Source organism: Sapajus apella, unplaced genomic scaffold, assembly GCF_009761245.1.
Source record: "Sapajus apella isolate SASKATOON/1434 unplaced genomic scaffold, GSC_monkey_1.0 scaffold97, whole genome shotgun sequence".
Lineage (NCBI taxonomy): Eukaryota > Metazoa > Chordata > Mammalia > Primates > Cebidae > Sapajus > Sapajus apella.
Genome location: NW_022437037.1, coordinates 5,194,464 through 5,211,793, shown reverse-complemented (window position 1 = coordinate 5,211,793; position 17,330 = coordinate 5,194,464). Strand labels below are relative to the sequence as shown.

The window sequence follows — 17,330 nt, the reverse complement described above, 5'->3', positions numbered from 1 at the left end:
CGTCAGCCCCTGGGGAGAGCCCTGGGTTTGCGCTGTCCGCATACAGCAGCCCCCATCCCCTGACACAGACACAGCTTCCATTCCATGGACAGGTCACAGCAGGAAGGAAGAAGGACAAAGCCAAAGAAGGACAGGAGGCGGAATGGGGAGCTGGATTGCGGCGTGATCTGGCTGGTGGCTTCCATGGGTTGGACACTGGCTGAGCCTGGCCCTGACCACACAGGCCGCTGGGAGACAACCATTTGCTGTCGTTGTTGGGTTTAGGGTTGTGCTGAAACTCATCTGCAACTTCCAGAAAAGTCTTCCCCAGCCGGTGCAAAGATTAGCTTGTCAGGACCTGCCCAGCCTCCAGCTCTCCTTCCCAGGCAAGGACCACGCCTTGGCCATCCTAAGGCAGCTGAGGCGGGAGAGGCAGCTCTGTCCCTGCGGCTAATGCCTTGACCTCGGGGCCCCACCCACGGCGCCTGTCTAGACACCAGCATGCTGCCTGCTGCCCAGATCCCGACCTCGGCCCTAGCTCCCTGCATTCCGCTCACCAGACACTGGAATCTTGCCAAGGCCCAGCTGCAGGGGCTTGTCCGAATCACGTTCAGCTTTTAACTCCCCCAGGTGGTAGGCCAGAGGCCTATACGGCCAGCTCCAGCTCTGACGGCCCCGCTGTGCTGCCCATGGTGACATGGGTACACACTGGGCTCTTTGCAGCCACTCAAGGCTGCGCTCTCACCCACCAGGTGACTGTGAGCAAAGTGCTTCTTCCCCTGGGCCTCACTGTCCCCAGCCTGAATGACAAGGACATTGGGCGCAGTTAGACATGGCATCCTGGCTGCAAGCAATGGCTTGTTTTGCAAGAGCTGCTCCCTGCCAAGCCCAGGGCAGGGCCCTGGGAGCCTCAGAGCTAAGTTTTGTCTGTCCAGAGACCCAGCCTCACTTCCTCTGGAAACAGAACCTTCTTTCCTGGGTGGACCCCATTCCACAGGGATGGCGGGGAACAAATCCTGCCCACTGTAGGAGCAGGCTCATGGCTCAAGCCCAGCACCTCACGGTGCAGCCATAGTGACTAATGCATGGGGGTCCCCATGGGCCCCACTGTCAGAGCTGCTGGCTGAGCCCTCCTTTTCGGGAAAGGTGAGCCATGAGGGTGACCATGAGCCTTGCCTGCCCTGTGGAGAGGTCAAGAATGAAGCCACGTAGAGCTGGAGACAGATCTGGAGAAGCACCTGGGTCCAGCCTTGCCTGAAGCCATCCTATCCCGGGACTTCTAGGTTATGTGAGCCAAGAATCGTCCTTTCTTTTTCTGCATAAGTTGGTTTGAAGTTGTAAACTTCACACCCGAGAGTCCTGAAGAGCATAGCCACATAGAGAAGGACTCAGAGGCTGTGGCCGGGCTCGGTCACAGAGGAGCTGGTTTGAGAGGGTTGACTGCCTTGGGCCGTGGATGGGGAAGTGGTGTCACACACAACCCGTTACCTATGACCTACTTCCCATCCCAGAACCAGGTGACCTCCCAGGGCCGTTCCAGCCCACGATTCCACAATCTTTGCTGAATACCACAGGCTGACAGTGTGCTCTGGAGATGGAAAAACGGGGTGCCTCCCCAGGGCGGGCAGCGGGTCCCAGCCCACCGCCTCTCTGCAAGCAGCCTGACCCAGCAGCACTGCCAAGGTCACTTCTGTGCCCTCACCCCCCCATCACCTGGCTCTGGAAGGCGTTTCGAGGATGCCCAATTTACAGGTGGAGAAAGTGAGGCAGTACAATGAGAAGCTATTTTCCTAGTTCCAGTTCAAGACAGGCTTAGAGAGGAGAAGCCAGGCTTGAATGAGTAACAGTGAGCAGAGAGGCTGGCAACCTGGGCAGAGGCTGGCAGACAGACAGACACCAGAAGACACCGAGGGCGCTCCCTCACCAGGTAGGCAATGACGTCATAGCCTTGTTCCTTCAGCCACACGAGGATGCAGGAGGTGTCCAGGCCGCCGCTGTAGGCCAGAACCACAGAGCCTTTGCTGGACATAGCGTCTGGGGGGAGTCGAGGAAGAACCTGAGTGACCCTGAGACAGCCAGCACCCTCCGCCAGCCCCTGCAGATGGCCCAGCCCCGACCTTGGCCTTGGACAGCATTGTCTCCTGGGCAAGGCACCATTGGAGGTCGGGAATAGATGTTCACCTTCAGTGTCTGCCACCCCCAGGGACCCTGAGCTCCAACACTCTGTTCACAGCCCCACAGACCATGCTGGGGCCTGGAAATGCTGACTGCATTCCTAGGCCGGCTGGGGAGAGGTCTCTTTTGAACCCGATGCCCCAGCAGCGAAGGAAGGCGGCTGAGGCTGAGCAGTTTGGCACAAGGCCAGGATGTAAAGACAGGCGGATGTGGGAGGGGCCTTGGTACCCAGGCTCTGGCAGCTGACACATCCCCTGTCAGCGCTGCTCCTTGCTAAGCCCTGGGCAGGGCCCTGGGAGCCTCAGCCGGATCTCCCTGTGCCCCTGAGCCCCCACTACAACCCCATGAAGTAGGCGTGGTCATCACTATTGGGAAGGCAGACAGCAGGGCTCATGCTCAGAGAGGTCAGTGGCAGGCTGAGGGTCACAGAGGGCACGTGGATCCCTGCGTCGCCAGCATGCAGTGCCTCCTCCCACCTGCAGGTGGAGCAGGATGCTGCGGGGCAGGCGCCCAGCCCCAGCCCCAGGCCCTCCTACCTGGAACCCCGTGGAACCTTCACTGGTTGGAATTTTAGGCATCCTGTCTCTTTCCAAATGTGAGAACCTCTGAGACAGGGGAGCACCAGGGACCCTGAGAGCCTCTGAATTCAACTCTGCCAATGCCCGATTTGGAGGGGCTCAGAGAGCAGCTCCCTCAGTGTGCAGGTAGAGAAACTGAGGCCCAGGGAGGGAAGGAGATAGCGGTGCTTCCCTGGGGCACGGATGGGAAAGCTGGCCCTCTGCAGCCGGGAAGCGGCTGCGGTCTCCCACCTGGCCCCACCCTCAGGCCTCCGTCTCCTGGTCTTTGCAGCCATGCTTCCTCCCCGGGGCCTCTCCCTGAATCCTGGGCTGTCCTTGAGCTCACCCTGCCTCCTCCACACGCCTCCCGTGGCCCTGAGCTCAGGTGCCGTTACAAGCCCACATTGCTGAACAAGAAACCAGGGTTAGGGAGATGAGGTCACCTGCCCCAGCCCAGCCTGGGGCACCTGGCCCCAGCACCCCACATTTCCCAAATGTTCAGGGCATGTTTGTTCTGCGTGGGAATGCTTCCACCTGAGTCTGACCAATGCGACAAGGTCAGAGTCACCCAGGGACTTTATTCGACACGATTTCGCAAGTGGAACGCAGAAGGTTCCCCCCACCATCACCATTGCAGTGACGCAGGCCTCGCTATCCTGGGCGCTGTCCATGTGCCTGGAAGCTCGGGGAGGGGAAGTGGCTTTCCCAGGCCGCCCACCCTGTGCTGCAGAGCCTGGCCGCACAGCCAGGCGGACTTTGGAGTACGCAGTCCCGTGCATGTCACATAAGCACACCTGCCAGTCAGCCGGGGCTCACAGGCCCTTGCTGCCCTTTGGACTTAGAAGGGGAAGCACCTCATGGGCCAGGCAGTTGGGGCAGAGGGGGTGGCTCTGGTCGGGGGCCAACAACTTTCCCTCCTACTGGGCATTCAACCCCCTGCCAGGCCCTGAGTTGCAGGTGACTCAGCAGGCCCCGCCCCTGGAGCCAGCCGGTGGTACCCAGGGCAACTACAGCCAGGCAACTGGCCACCAGGATGGAGGGAAGGAGGGAGAAAGGGAGGCAGGGCGGACTGAGGAGGCCAGTACCTGGGATTGGAGTCAAGTTCCTGGTGTCTGGAATCTGTCTTCACGGTGCAGTGAACCACTCTGCAAAAGCAAAGCCTACTCACTGCCTGCAGGCAGTCCCGACCGTGCCAGGGGCCCTAAACCTGACCTCCCGGCCGTCCAATCTCCTGTGAGCAGCCTCACGGAGCTGGGGAGGCCCAGGAGCCCCAGAGCCACCTGTCCTGGCTCCTGCCCCTGCCCCCTGCCCCAGAAGGCATTCAGGAACTGTGTGTAAGCCTGCCCCTGTTTGTGTGTGATGACGCGGGTGGTGTGGTTGCATTTGGGGAAAGCCTGCTGCAGGCTTTAAAACAGTTCCATTGCAGTCTAATTGACCTCGTAAATTGCATTTTTTTCATATCAGATGGGTAATGTGCCAACATCATAACAAAGTTTGAGGGTGGCACCTCACGCGTGCGCGCGTGTGCGCGCGCGCACACACACACACACACACACACACACACACACGAGAGAATGCCCAATCAGCACACTCATGAACTATCCAAAAAATCACCTATTTATGTCCAATTGAGCAAGTTTCGGCATGCGGATGTATCTGTGACACCAACACCACAATCAAGGTACTGCACAGGTCCGTCTCAGGCCGAGCGTTTCCATTTGGGGTTATCCTCATTTTAGAGGCAGGAAACCGAGGCTTGGGCTAAGGAAGTTGCCCTGCGTCTGTGTGACTGGTAGGCAGAAGAGCCAGGACTCAAACCCAGAGCAGCTCGGCTCCTTAACCCGCTGCTCACTGGTGCAAGACCACATCCCTCTCGGGCAGGCTCGAGGAAGGAAGTCCTGGGCAAGTGTGGTCTGATGATGCCGACCCAAGATTCACCCAGCTCTGAGAGTCATCCCTGCTCCCGCCCCTCCCAGAGGCACCTGGAGCCCAGAGGGTAGATACAGAGATGGGCAGCTCCTGGCCAACTGGAGATGGCCAGAATCGCTCCAGTGACCCGCCATGCCTCCCTCCCATCACAGCTGTATCTTTTTTTTTCAGGTAGGGTCTCATTCTGCCGCCTAGGCTGGAGTGCAGCGATGCAATCCCAGCTCACCGCAGCCTCGACCTCCTGGGCTCAAGCGATCCTCCTGCCCCAGCTCAGCGCCACCATCCCCAAGTAGCTGGGACTATAGACACGTGACACCACACCTGCCTAATTTTTGTATTTTTTGTAGAGATGGGTTTTTTGTTTTGTTTTGTTTTGTTTTTTGAGACAGAGTCTCACTCTGTTGCCAGGGCGGGGGGAGGGGGGGCGTGCTGTGGCACCATCTCAGCTAACCCCAACCTCCGCCTCCCAGGTTCAAGCGATTCTCTTGCCTCAGCCTCCTGAGTAGCTGGGATTACAGGCGCACACTACCAGGCCCAGCTAATTTTTGTATTTTTAGTAGAGACGGGGTTTCACTATGTCGGTCAGGCTGGTCTGAAACTCGTGACTTTATGATCCGCCCACCTGGGCCTTCCAAAGTGCTGGGATTACAGGTGTGAGGCACTGCGCCTGGCGAAACTCTGTCTTAAACAAAAAGAAACCAGTGAGCCCCTCCTGCCTGCCAGCTTGTATCTGGGCAGGTGTGGGCTCTGAGGCCCTCAGCCTCTGGGGCTGAGCAATGTGAGGCAGTGCCTGGACCTGGTGTGTGTACCTGAGACTGTGTGTGTGTGTTCGTGTGTGCACCTGGGGGTGTGTACCTGAGAGTAAACACTGTGTGCACGAATGTGTTTGCGATGTGTCTGGGCTTGCACATGCGTGCCTGTGTATGTGCACATGTGTGTGGGTGCTGGGGCCTGTGTGTGCATGCAGAGAAATGAGCTGGGCAGATGGGCCTGAGAAAATGATGTAATCAGGCAGCAACGTGACTCCTGCCCTCCCAGCAGCTGTGGGGCACCCTTCTCCCTCAGCCTCAGCAGGCCCCTGGGCTGCATTTGAGTGAGGCCTGAGCCAAAAAGGAAATGAAACGGAGGGCTTGATGTCAGGGAGGGAGTGACAGGGAAAGAAGGAACCACAGCTACCATCCAGCGAGTGCTCACTCCAGGCACAGCACAGAGGTCAAGGTCACCAGACATGGGCCTCAGCTCTCCAGCCTAACTGCTCAGCTGCGAAGTGGGGGTTCGAACAGTCTGCCCTCCACAGGGCGACTGCAAGGATTCAGCGAGATGCTGGGGAAGGAGCCCGAACTGGGCCCCAAACATGTGCCCATTAAGCTCCGTGCACCGCTGCCATGGCTGACCTCAGCCACGTTCCTGGTTTTCGAAGCCTCAGTTTCCCTATCTGCACAACCTAACAGCCCTCTGGGTTCCGACACTCCTGGACACTGGGCTTTCTTCCTGGGAGCGGTGCCTGGCAGGTCCTGGCTGAACTCAGCCTCCCCTAGTCCCAGCCCCAGCCCCACCACACCCCCCAGAAAGTGCCACGGCAGGTTTTCCAGCTCCCAGGCAAATGCCCACTGCCCCCAGCTCCCAGTGTCAGCCCAGCCCTCCTTTACCAGAAGACACCTGGGAGGAGGGAAGGTGGCCTTGCATCAAGGTACCAGAGCCACCAGGCTTTCCTTGGTGTGGCATTCTCTCTGTCTCCAGCCACAGCCGTCTGGCCAACTTCCAGCCAACAGGCCAGGCTGGCACTCACTTGACACTAAGGAAAACTCGTGCTACTTGAAAATGTCAGAGCTGGAATGATGACAAGAGCAGATACTATGTTCAGTCACGGGTGTGTCATCTCAAGAGACGATTTACAGAGGAGGCGGAGGCTAACTGGCTAGCCGTGGTCACAAGCCAGTGGCTTCAAACCCAGTCTGACTGCAGGCCACCTGCTCCTCCCTGCACTAGGCCCTATGCTCCCCTGGCTCCTGGGAGACCTCAGATCTTCTCCCTTCACTCATGATTCATGAGTGAATCGTGGCCAACGTGCCCTGTATTTCTTTTTTTTTTTTGAGACGGAGTCTTGCTCTGTTGCCTGTGCTGGAATGCAGTGGGGTGATCTCGGCTCGCTGCAACCTCCACCTCCTGAGTTCAAGCGATTTTCGTGCCTCAGCCTCCCAAGTAGCTGAGACCACAGGTGGCTGCCACCACACCCAGCTAATTTTTGTATTTTTAGTAGAGATAGGGTTTCACCATGTTGGCCAGGCTGGTCTCGAACTCCTGACCTCAAGTGACCCACTCACCTCAGCCTCTCAAATTGCTGGGATTACCGGTATGAGCCACCGTGCCCAGCCCGTGCCCTGTATTTCTCTGGATAGCCTGTGTGCTACAGCTCAGGCCCATGGGAGGTTCTCCTGCAAGCCCTCTTGACATTCTAACTCAGCTGAGCTCGGTTTGTCTTTGGGTATAGAAGAAGAGCACATTCATTCATTCATTCAACTTATATCCAGAGCTGAAGTCACTGGAAGCCGGCGCCTAGTCTGCCCCAAATCTGGGGAGGGAGCCAGGCCCTGGAAGATCAGCTTTGCCCAAAACTACATCAGAAATCTAAGCCTTAGACTCTGAATTCCGGCGAAGGTACCTCTTTCCACATGGTTGCCGGGTGCCCACAGGCAAGCCACTCACTTCAGGGGCTGTGTGGTCAGTGCTCAAATGAGGCATCTGGTTGACCTGGCTGGCCTCCTGCACCCACGGGGCAAAGATGAGATGGGATGGGGCGGGGAGAGGTGAGGAGGGTGCAGCGGGTGGCTCTGGGCCTGGCTCCACCCCAAGGCTCCTGGTGCCCTGGGGCCTGCTTGCCAAGTGCTCAGGACTGGAGACTGCTGAGTGAGGCCTCCTCTTCCCCCACCACGTGCCTGCCCCCCCACTCAGGGGCTCAGCAGGCAGGAGTCACTATTCATTCACTTGATCCACCCACACAGAACAGAACCAGAATTACTTCTCAGCACGGTGCAGATGGCCCCTCCAGGACAGACCCCCACCGTCACACCCAAGCTCGATACCCAGGCCCTGGGCCAAAGGGGTCTGGGAGCCGGAGGGAGTTTGGAATGGAGGCTCCTCCAGTTCCTGCTCCTAGCAGAGCTTCCCAGCCCGTGACTGCTTCTCCCTCCATCCCATCAGAACCTAAACCAGGCACAGTTATGGGATAACTGGGCCCAGGCCCAGCGCTCAACAGTCTAGAGAGCCCTTAGCAGCCTCATTCTCTGCAGATGTATCCTGAGCCCTCAGTGCCAGCCAGCTCTAGCAGACTGAAGCTTGGGGGCCAGGCACCTCTGGTGGCTCCAGCCTGTAATCTCAGCACTTTGGGAGGCCGGAGGGAGGTGAATGGCTTGAACCCAGGGGTTCGAGACCAGCCTGGGCAATAGGCACATCTCTGATAAATTTTTAGAAAGAAAAGAAAAAGAAACGGAAGCTTGGGACGCTGGAGGCTGAGCCAAGGCCTGACCAGCCCTCCCCATCACTGGGCGTGTGCAGGCTGAGAGCAAGAGGATCAAGGCCCAGGTCCCCTCCGTCTTCATCTACCCCTGGGAAGAGGACAGGTCTGTCCCTGCACTGAGACCTGCAGCCGGCCCGGCTGCTCTGCTCGGGAGGGGCAACTCCACTTCTCAGAAAAGAATACTGAGGCCAGGGCAGCCCTCCTTGTCAGAAACAGCCCTGGCGGACTGGGAGAGGGATTTCCTCTCTTTCACAATGACCCTGCCTCCCTGGATAGTGCAGCCTCCCAGGGGCCAAAGGCAACAGTAGCCAGGCGGGAGGATATTCCTGGCACGTTCCCTCCCACAGAGCCCAGCCCAGGCCAGCAGGAAACCGCCGCAAAGTCGCCAGCCCCACTGGGGAGGGCCAGGGCCGGACAGCTGCTGCCACCTGCAGGGAAGGGAGCCAGGGCCACCATGCCCATCTGACCGGGGAAAACTGAGGCTCAGGGGAAAGCGATACGTTCAAGCCCCACAGGGGCTGGAATCCTGGTTTTACGCAGAGAAGTAGAGGTGGAGACAGACGGCGAGCGGGAGACGGGGAGAGAGAATCGGGAGCCCCCCGCCAAGCTCTGGACTCCCCGGGTCTCCATGTGGGGGCTTCACGACACAGAGTAAGCCGGATCCTAGAAAGAGTCCAGAAAGGACGCGGCCGCGCAGGGAACAAACAACCCGACCCGCTCGCGGATTCGGGGACTCGCGCCCCCGCTGCGTCCCCCAGGCCCCAGGAACCTGGAATCCGGCGCCAGGCGTCTGAGCAGCGGGAGCCCCTTCTCGCCCGCCTCGGTCCCAGTTCCCAGCGAGTGGCGATCGAGGGTCCGCCCTCTGCCCCTGCGGACCCCACTGCGCGCGTCCCCTCCGCCTCCTTGGCGGGGTCCGGGGAGGGGGTGCCCTCGGCTAGGGAGTGGCCAGTGAGAGGGGCCGAGGGCTCCTTACCGGGCCCGGGCAGCCGTTGCAGGCGACAGAGCAGGGCCGGCAGCGGTGTGCATCCCGGGTTATAAGCACAGGGCCGGGGGGCAGGGCCGGAGACCCGGGCCACGTGGGGGGACGCGCGCAACAGACTCCGCCCCCGGGCCTGGCCCAAGTCTGGAGCGGCTCACAGCCACGCCCCCGCCGTCCCTGGCCTCGTCCCCACCTCCACCCGCCTCCCCCCAGGTCCCCGCCTGGGCGCGGCGCCAGCTCACCATCCCAGGGGCGCGCGGGCGAGGACGCAGGCGGCGCGGGGCTCCTGGCTCTGGCCCATGGGCTGGTGGCGCCACGGAAGGCGGCAGTGGCTGCGACCCGTATAACTCGGGGGTGGGGGTGTGGCTGCAGCCATCCTTCCAGAGACCTGCCGCCTGGCCCTGGGGAAGCGTTCAAACACTTCGAGGTGGGGGTGGGGATGAGAGTTCCACGGGCGTGGGGAGCTCCGTGCTTCCTTCCTCCAGTGGCGGCAGCCTGGGCCCCCCGCAGCCCCCAGAGCCGCTCCCTCCCCGCCTGTAAAAAGCTGCTGGGAGCCGTGACCCCAGGCCGGCCTTCAGAAGTTTCTCTGCATCAGGAGTTTCCCAACTTGGTCTGCCGGCTCCAAAGCTCTGATCGCTGCAACCACGGCCCCAGTAAAACAGCAGGCCCTGGGACCCCATCCAAGGCGGTCGCTCCATAGTGAGCATTGACCCCAGAGGGGAGGACTCCCGGTCCTTAGCCGGTTCTGAACCTGGGGGAGCTCGGAGCCCCAAGCCTTGCCCAGCCGCTACCCTGGAGTCTCACTCCTTTTAATCACCAACCACTCTCAGCCCCTCTGCCAGCCCCGTTGCCAGCCAGCCCCCACCACCCCCTCAAGCCCGTGGCCAGCAGCAGTAGCTGTGAGTCCTTCTAGACGGAAAAAGGGATCAAACCAATTCATAAACAAAGCCACAGCTCAATTCTCTCTTAAGCCCCTTAGTTCTCTGGCACCTAAACCTGGGAGGTGGCCCTTGATGATAAGGGGGCCCCCCAGTGAGCCACGTGGGGATGGGTACATGTGGTGGCTTGAGGCCCCTTCCAGCTGGGAGGTGGCGTCACAACTGGCCCCCTCGGCCCTCTCACAGGACCAGCCTGGGGCCCCGTGGAGCCTCTGGGCCTTCCACACTAGCAGGAGGCAAGTGAGGAACACCCATTAAACGACAGCCTTGCAGCAGCTGTGTGGCCTTGGGTGGTCACTCCCCACCACAGCCTGTTTTCTCACTGGTAAGGCTGCCCTGGAGAGAGCCAGCATTCTGTTTTCACCATCACGATGACCCTGTACGAAGTACCTGTCATTGCTATCCCCATGGTACAGGCAGGCATCTGCCGCACAGAGAGACGGTGTATCTTTCCCAAGGCCACACAGCATATGAGTGGCAGAGCGGAGCTACAATCTAGCATCTGAAGCTCTGGCCCAAACCCTCTGCTCTAGCTCCAGCCTGAGCTGAGCTGAGGTCACAGTCCCAAGGTCATGGGCTGCCGGCACCTTTACTCCCTGCTGCAGAAATGGTTCCAGCCTAGGGTACAAACCCCTCCTGACGCACAGGCACCGGTGACATGAGGGGCAGTGAGGTCACAGCTCTCCTGGGAAGAAAACAGGGACCCAAACTGCCAGCAGCCCCTGCCCCACCCTCCTGCCACCAACAGCAGGGTGAGTGGTTTCCCAGAGGCAGAGACCAAGGTCGGGGAGGACTGGCCAGCATCTAAATGAACCGTATTCTACCTGCACCCCTCTATCAGCCAGGTGGACCTTCAACCCTGCCCTGGCCCTCACCCTGCAGGGCAGTGCTGGGGGCCAAAGTGGGGCGTGGCCCAAGGGGATTCCCCCACCTGATGCTGGGCCTCCATGGTCTTTGACTTTCAGCTTACCCCCTGCCCACACGTGGGGCAGGGCTCCTCCGGGAGCCTTTGAACCTTCTAGGTAAGTGATCTTGGTGGCATTCCTAAAAACAGAGCAGCAACTAGGCCTGAGCAGGTGGAGACACAGAGGCGCTGGGATCTGAGACACTCATGTATTCTTTTATTATTTGGAGTCTCACTCCGTCACCCAGACTGGAGTACAGTAGCACCATCTTGGTTCACTGCAGCCTCTGCCTCCCCAGTTCAAGCGATTCTCCTGCCTCAGCCTCCTGAGTAGCTGGGACTATAGGCCGGCCACCACACCTGGCTAATCTTTGTATTTTTACTGGATTTCACCATGTTCACCAGGCTGGTCTTGAACTTCTGACTTCAGGTGATCTGCCCTGAGAGGGTTTTTTTTGGTTGTTTTGTTTTGGTTTTTTGAGACAAAGTCTCTGTTGCCCAGGCTGGAGTGCAGTGATGCGATCTCAGCTCACTGCAACCTCCACCTCCTGGGTTCAAGCGATTCTCATGCCTCAGCCTCCCAAGTAGCTGGGATTACAGGCATGCACCACCACACTCGGCCATTTTTTGTATTTTCAGTAGAGATGGGCTTTCACCATGTTGACCAAGCTGGTCTCAAACTCCTGGCCTCAAGTGATCCACCCACCTCAGCCTTCCAAAGTGCTGGGATTACAGGTGTGAGCCACCATGCACAGCCTTATTTACCTATTCTTATGTGAGTACCATACCACATTGATTACTGTAGCTTTACAGTAAATCTCGAAGTCAAATAGTGTATATTCTCCAACTTTGTTCTTTCATAAAACAATTTTGGCTATTCTAGGTCAATTCTCATGCTGCTATGAAGAGATACCCAAGACTGGGTAATTTATAAGAAAAGAGGTTTGATTGACCCACAGTTCCACATCGCAGGAGAGACCTCAGGAAACGTACAATCATGGCGGAAGGCACCTCCTCACAGAGCAGCAGGAGAGAGAATGAGTACTAGCAGGGGAAATGCCAGCTGCTTATAAAACCATCAGATCTTGTGAGACTCACTTATTATTATGAGAATAGCATGGGGGAAGAAAGTCCCCCATGATCCAACTATCTCCACCTGGTCCTGCCCTTGACATGTGGGGATTATTACAATTCAAGGCAAGATTTAAGTGGGGACACAGAACCAAACTATTTTCATATAAATAGTGGAAACAGCTTATCAGTTTATGTAAAAAGCCTGCTGGGATTTTGACTGGGAATTACAATATATTATTATGTATCAGCTTGGGAAGAGTGAACATATTAACGCTATTACATTTTTCAATTCATGAACATGGTATGTCTGTTTATGGCTTAAATTTCCCCAGCAGTTAAAAAAACTTAATTCATTCAAAAGTATTAATTGCTATATAGGTGAGCAACGGGAAAGGAACTAAAACAGGTCAATCTGTAGGAGGCTATATCTTGAGATGATCTTTATTTGTGGTGATTTCAATGTTTAGTTTAAACCAGAGGTGTAGCTCTAGGATGTATTCAAGTATGTACGGTTGACCCTTAAACAACACAGGTTTAAATTGTGTGGATCTACTTATATGTAGACTTGCTACTGCCTCTGCCACCCCTGAGACAGCAAGAACAACCTCTCTTCCTCCTCCTCCTCCTCCTCCTCAGCCTTCTCAAGGTGAAGATGAAGATGAGAACTTGATGATGATCCACTTCCACTTAATGAATAGTAAATATATTTTCTCTTCTTTATGATTTTCTTAATAACATTCTTTTCTCTAGGTTACTTTATTGCAAGAATACAATATCTATAATACATATACAAAATACATGTTGATCAACTGATTATGTTATTGGTAAGGTTTCCAGTCAATAGTGTGTTTTTTGTAGCTAAGTTTTGGGGGAGTCAAAGGTTATATTCAGGTTTTCAACTGTGCAAGGTGGTCAGCACTCTTAACCCCTGTGCTTTTCAAGGTCCAGTGTATTCTTGAGTGTCAGAAAACTGCTCCTTTAGTTGATGTTAAATCCTAGTCAAGAATCTTTTCAACGGCCGGGCATGGTGGCTCACGCCTGTAATCCAAGCACTTTGGAGGCCAAGGTGGGTGGAACACCTGAGGTCAGGAGTTCAAGACCAACCTGACCAACATGGTGAAACCCCTTCTTTAAAATAAAAAATTTAAAAACAAAGAATCTTTTCAACATAGGAACTAGCAGGACCCAGAGCTAGAAGAGCTGGAGTTTCATAAGGTCTCTGCAGGTGACAAGAGACCTTATGAAGTCTCCACACTTTGCAGGTGTTCCAAATGGAGCAGGCTGGGGTAGACATCCCCCACATAGGACACAATATGGAGCCATCATGGAATGGTCTGGGGTCTGTGGCATTGGTGTGATCAAGGCTACTTCTGATGTGAGAAGAGATAGAGTTTCTTGAAATGACAGGTATGGGTGCTCCAGGGCCCAGCTCTGAGATAAATATTTTATTGGACACCTTGGATGACTGGCCAGGTGGAGGCCTGTCCCTAGACAAAGGCCTAAGTCTTCCATTCAGTGGAGAGGAAGACCTAGTAGGTTGATATATCTTTGATGGGTAGTATAAAAATCCTTAATTTCTTTATTTTGTTTTTTGCGTTTTTTTTCTTTCTATTTTTCATTGATATGTCTTAGTTATACATATTTTGGGGAACATGTGATGCTTTGATCCTGGTAAACAATGTGTAATGATCAAATCAGGGTAAGTCTTCAGTTTCAGTGGCAGCGACAAGAGATCCATCTTGGTTCAGATGTCTGAGAAATGTTTTATGGATTTCGGTGTACAAGTCTTGCCTATCTTCCATCAGATTTACTTCTAAGAGCTTTCATTTTTTTGATGCTATCATAAATGATATTTTAAAATTTATTTTCCAATTGTTCCCAGTATATAAAATCAATTTTTGTATATTAGCCTTATATTCTGCAGCCTTGTTAAATCCACTGATTGACTCTAGCAGATTTTTGTAAATACCTTAGGATTTTCTAGGTAGACAGCAATGTTGTCTTTTTTTTTTTTAGAGACAGGGTTTCACCATGTTGGCCAAGCTGGCCTCAAGTGATCCATTCACCTTGGCCTCCCAAAGTGCTGGGATTACAGGCGTGAGCCACTGCACCTGGCCAACAGCAATGTTGTCTATGAATCTTTTTTTTCTTGCCTTATTGCAGTGATCAGTATCCCTAATAGAATGTTGAATAGAATTGGTAAGAGTAGCTATCCTTGCCCTGTTTGTGATTTTTTTTTTTTAAAGACAGGGTTTTACCATATTGGTCAGGCTGGTCTTGAACTCCTGACCTCAGGTGATCCACCTTCCTCAGCCTCCCAAAGTGCTGGGATTACAGGCATGAGCCACCGTGCCCAGCGACCTGTTCATGATCTTAGTGAAGGGCATTCATTTAGTCTTTCGTCATTAAGTACAATGTTAGCTGTACGTTTTTCACAGTTTTCTTTCTGTCAGAAGTTCACTTTTCTTCCTAATTTGTTGAAAGATTTTTACATAAGTAGGTACTGAGTTTTGTCAAATGTTATTTCTACATCTATTGAAATGATATGATTTTTCTTCTTTATTGTATAAATGTGGAGAATTACATTGATTGGCTTTCAGGTATTGAACCACCTTGTATTCCTGGAAAAAAATTATATCTCAATTAAGTTGTTTTTTAAGGAAAAAAAGAGAGACAGAAGGGGAATGTTTGGGTTAAAAGAGATATAGAAGATAAAATCAAGGCTGGGTGTGGTGGCTCAGGCCTGTAATCCCAGCACTTTGGGAGGCTGAGGTGGGCAGATCTGCTGAGACCAGGACTTTAAGACCAGCCTGAGTAACATGGTGAAACCCTGTCTCTACTCAAAATACAAAAAATTAGCCAGGTATTGTGGCATATACCTGTAATCCCAGCTACTCAGTTGGCTGAGGCACAAGAATTGCTTGAACCTGGGAAGCAGAGGTTGCAGTGAGCCAAGACTGCGCCATTGCACACTCCAACCGGGGCACAAAGCATGCTCTGTCTCAAAAAAATAAAATAAAAAATCAATCACAATGTGTAGACCTCATTTGTATCCTGATTTCTTTTATGTGCCAAAAAAATATTTTTATAGGCAATTGGAAGGTTGAACACTGATGAGATAGTCAATAATAACAAGACAGAATGACTATTGATTTTTAGATGTAATAGTAATGATATTGTAGTTACTTTTTTTTTTTTTTTTGAGACAAGGTTTTACTCCATCTCCCAGGCTGGAGTGCAGTGGCACAATCTTGGCTCACTGCAGCCTCTACCTCCTGAGCTCAAGTGATCCTCCCACCTCAGCCTCCTGAGTAGCTGGGATTACAGGCATGTGCCATCACACCTGGTTAATTTTTGTATTTTTAGTGGAGATGAGGTTTCACCATGTTGCCCAGGCTGATCTTGAACTCCTGGCCTCAAGTAATCTGCCTACCTTGATCTCCCAAAGTGCTGGGATTACAGGCATGAGCCACTGCACCCAGCTTGTAGTTATATTTTTATTGAAAGATTTGTAAGGTTTCAGAGCTATATCCTGCAATATTAGTGAATAAAATGGTTTCTTAAAGAAGTTTTTGATGGTCCCCATGACTCTTAGGATCCAATCTCAATGCCTGTACTTCCTCCTCTGCCGTCACCCACTGCACCACTGCCACCCGCCCGCCTGCGGCAGTCTCTCCACACACTGCTCCTTAGTGACACCTCTCTTAGCCTTTCCCTCCCCACCAGATCAGTTGCTTGTCATAAGCTCTGATGCTGGCACAGAGCAGAGGGCTGAGGGCTCCAGCAAGGAAACGGTAGAGTGTGTGATCTGGTTCCTGCTGTCTCCTGACTGCTGTTGTCTTAGCCTGGATGACTGTGACCTCTCGCATGCACCTCTGCAGGAGACACCTCACCTACCTTCCTGCCTGCGCCCACCATCCCCCATCCCCTCTGCTCCATGCTCCACATTGCAGCCAGGGTTTTTTTTTCTTTTTCTTTTTTTTTTTTTTTGAGACGGAGTTTCAGTCTTGTCGCTCAGACTGGAGAGCAGTGTCACGATCTCTGCTCACCACAACCTCCACCTCCTGGGTTCAAGCAATTCTCCAGCCTCAGCTTCCCAAGTAGCTGGGATCACAGGCGCGCGCCACCATGCCCAGCTAATTTATTTGTATTTTTAGTAGAGATGGGATTTCTCCATGTTGGTCAGACTGGTCTTGAACTCCCAACCTCAGGGGATCCACCCACCTAGGCCTCCCAAAGTGCTGGGATTACAGCTGTGAGCCACCACACCAAAAGGCGCCAGGGCGCTTTTCTAAGAGAAGGAAAAAGCTTGGAGAAGGAAACCACTCATCTCATCTTACACAGCCTGGAGAAAGAGAAGGACTCAACCCAGGCCCAGCTGACTCCAGAGCCTGGACTCTGACCATCAGGCTTTTCTGCCTCCACTTTCCAAGAAAGGGGATAGAGAGAGAGGGCCAGGGGCAGCCGAAGACAAGGGCCCTTGGCAATTCAAGACCTGAGGAGCCAAGATGGGAGTGTGCGTTCAGCCTCCTGCCTCCCTGCTCCAAGTTCTAATTACAGCCAGGGGGCTTTTTTAAGAGTCAGCTTTGACCAATTTTTTTTTTTTTTTTTATAGAGACGGAGTTTCACCTTTTTAGCCAGGATGGTCTTGATCTCCTGACCTGGTGATCCGCCCACCTCGGCCTCCCAGAGTGCTGGGATTACAGGTGTGAGCCACCACGCCCGGCCCTTTTTGTTGTTGTTATTTATTTATTTTTTTTTTTGAGATGGAGTTTTGCTCCGTGGCCCAGGCTGGAGTGCAATGGCACAATCTCGGCTCACTACGACCTCCACCTCCCGAGTTCAAGCAATTCTCCTGCCTCAGCCTCCAGAATAGCTGGGATTACAAGCGCCCACCACCACACCTGGCTAATTTTTTTTTTTTTTTTTTGAGATGGAGTTTCGCTCTGTCACCCAGGCTGGAGCACAGTGGAGCGATCTCGGCTCACTGCAACTTCTGCCTCCTGGGTTCCAGCGATTCTCCTGCATCAGCCTCCTGAGTAGCTGGGATTATAGGCGCGTGCCACCATACTGGATAATTTTTGCATTTTTAGTAGTAACAGGGTTTCACCATGTTGGCCAGGCTGGTCTCAAACTCCTGACTTCGAGATCCACCCACCTCGGCCTCCCAAAGTGCTGGGATTATAGGCGTGAGCCACCGTGCCTGGTGACACCTGGCTAATTTTTGTATTTTTAGTAGAGACGGGGTTTCCCCATGTTGGCCAGGCTGGTCCGGAAT

The 17,330-nt window shown here is 54.2% G+C and overlaps 1 protein-coding gene and 1 pseudogene across 1 annotated transcript in view; both read right to left on the bottom strand.

Annotated features, from left to right (window-relative positions):
• The window catches only part of ASS1 (argininosuccinate synthase 1), a 47,766-nt gene extending 45,753 nt beyond the window's left edge, over positions 1-2,013 (bottom strand). Inside the window, exons 1-2 of the mRNA XM_032257234.1 lie at positions 1,792-2,013; positions 1,682-1,698 (exon numbers count right to left, since the gene is read on the bottom strand). Of these exons, the coding sequence (XP_032113125.1) occupies positions 1,682-1,698; positions 1,792-2,008 (234 nt within the window). The 5' untranslated portion in view covers positions 2,009-2,013. The remainder of the gene's footprint in view (positions 1-1,681; positions 1,699-1,791) is intronic.
• A 2,156-nt stretch (positions 2,014-4,169) lies between these two features.
• LOC116536063 lies at positions 4,170-4,322 on the bottom strand (annotated as a pseudogene).
• Between the last annotated feature and the right edge of the window lie 13,008 nt (positions 4,323-17,330).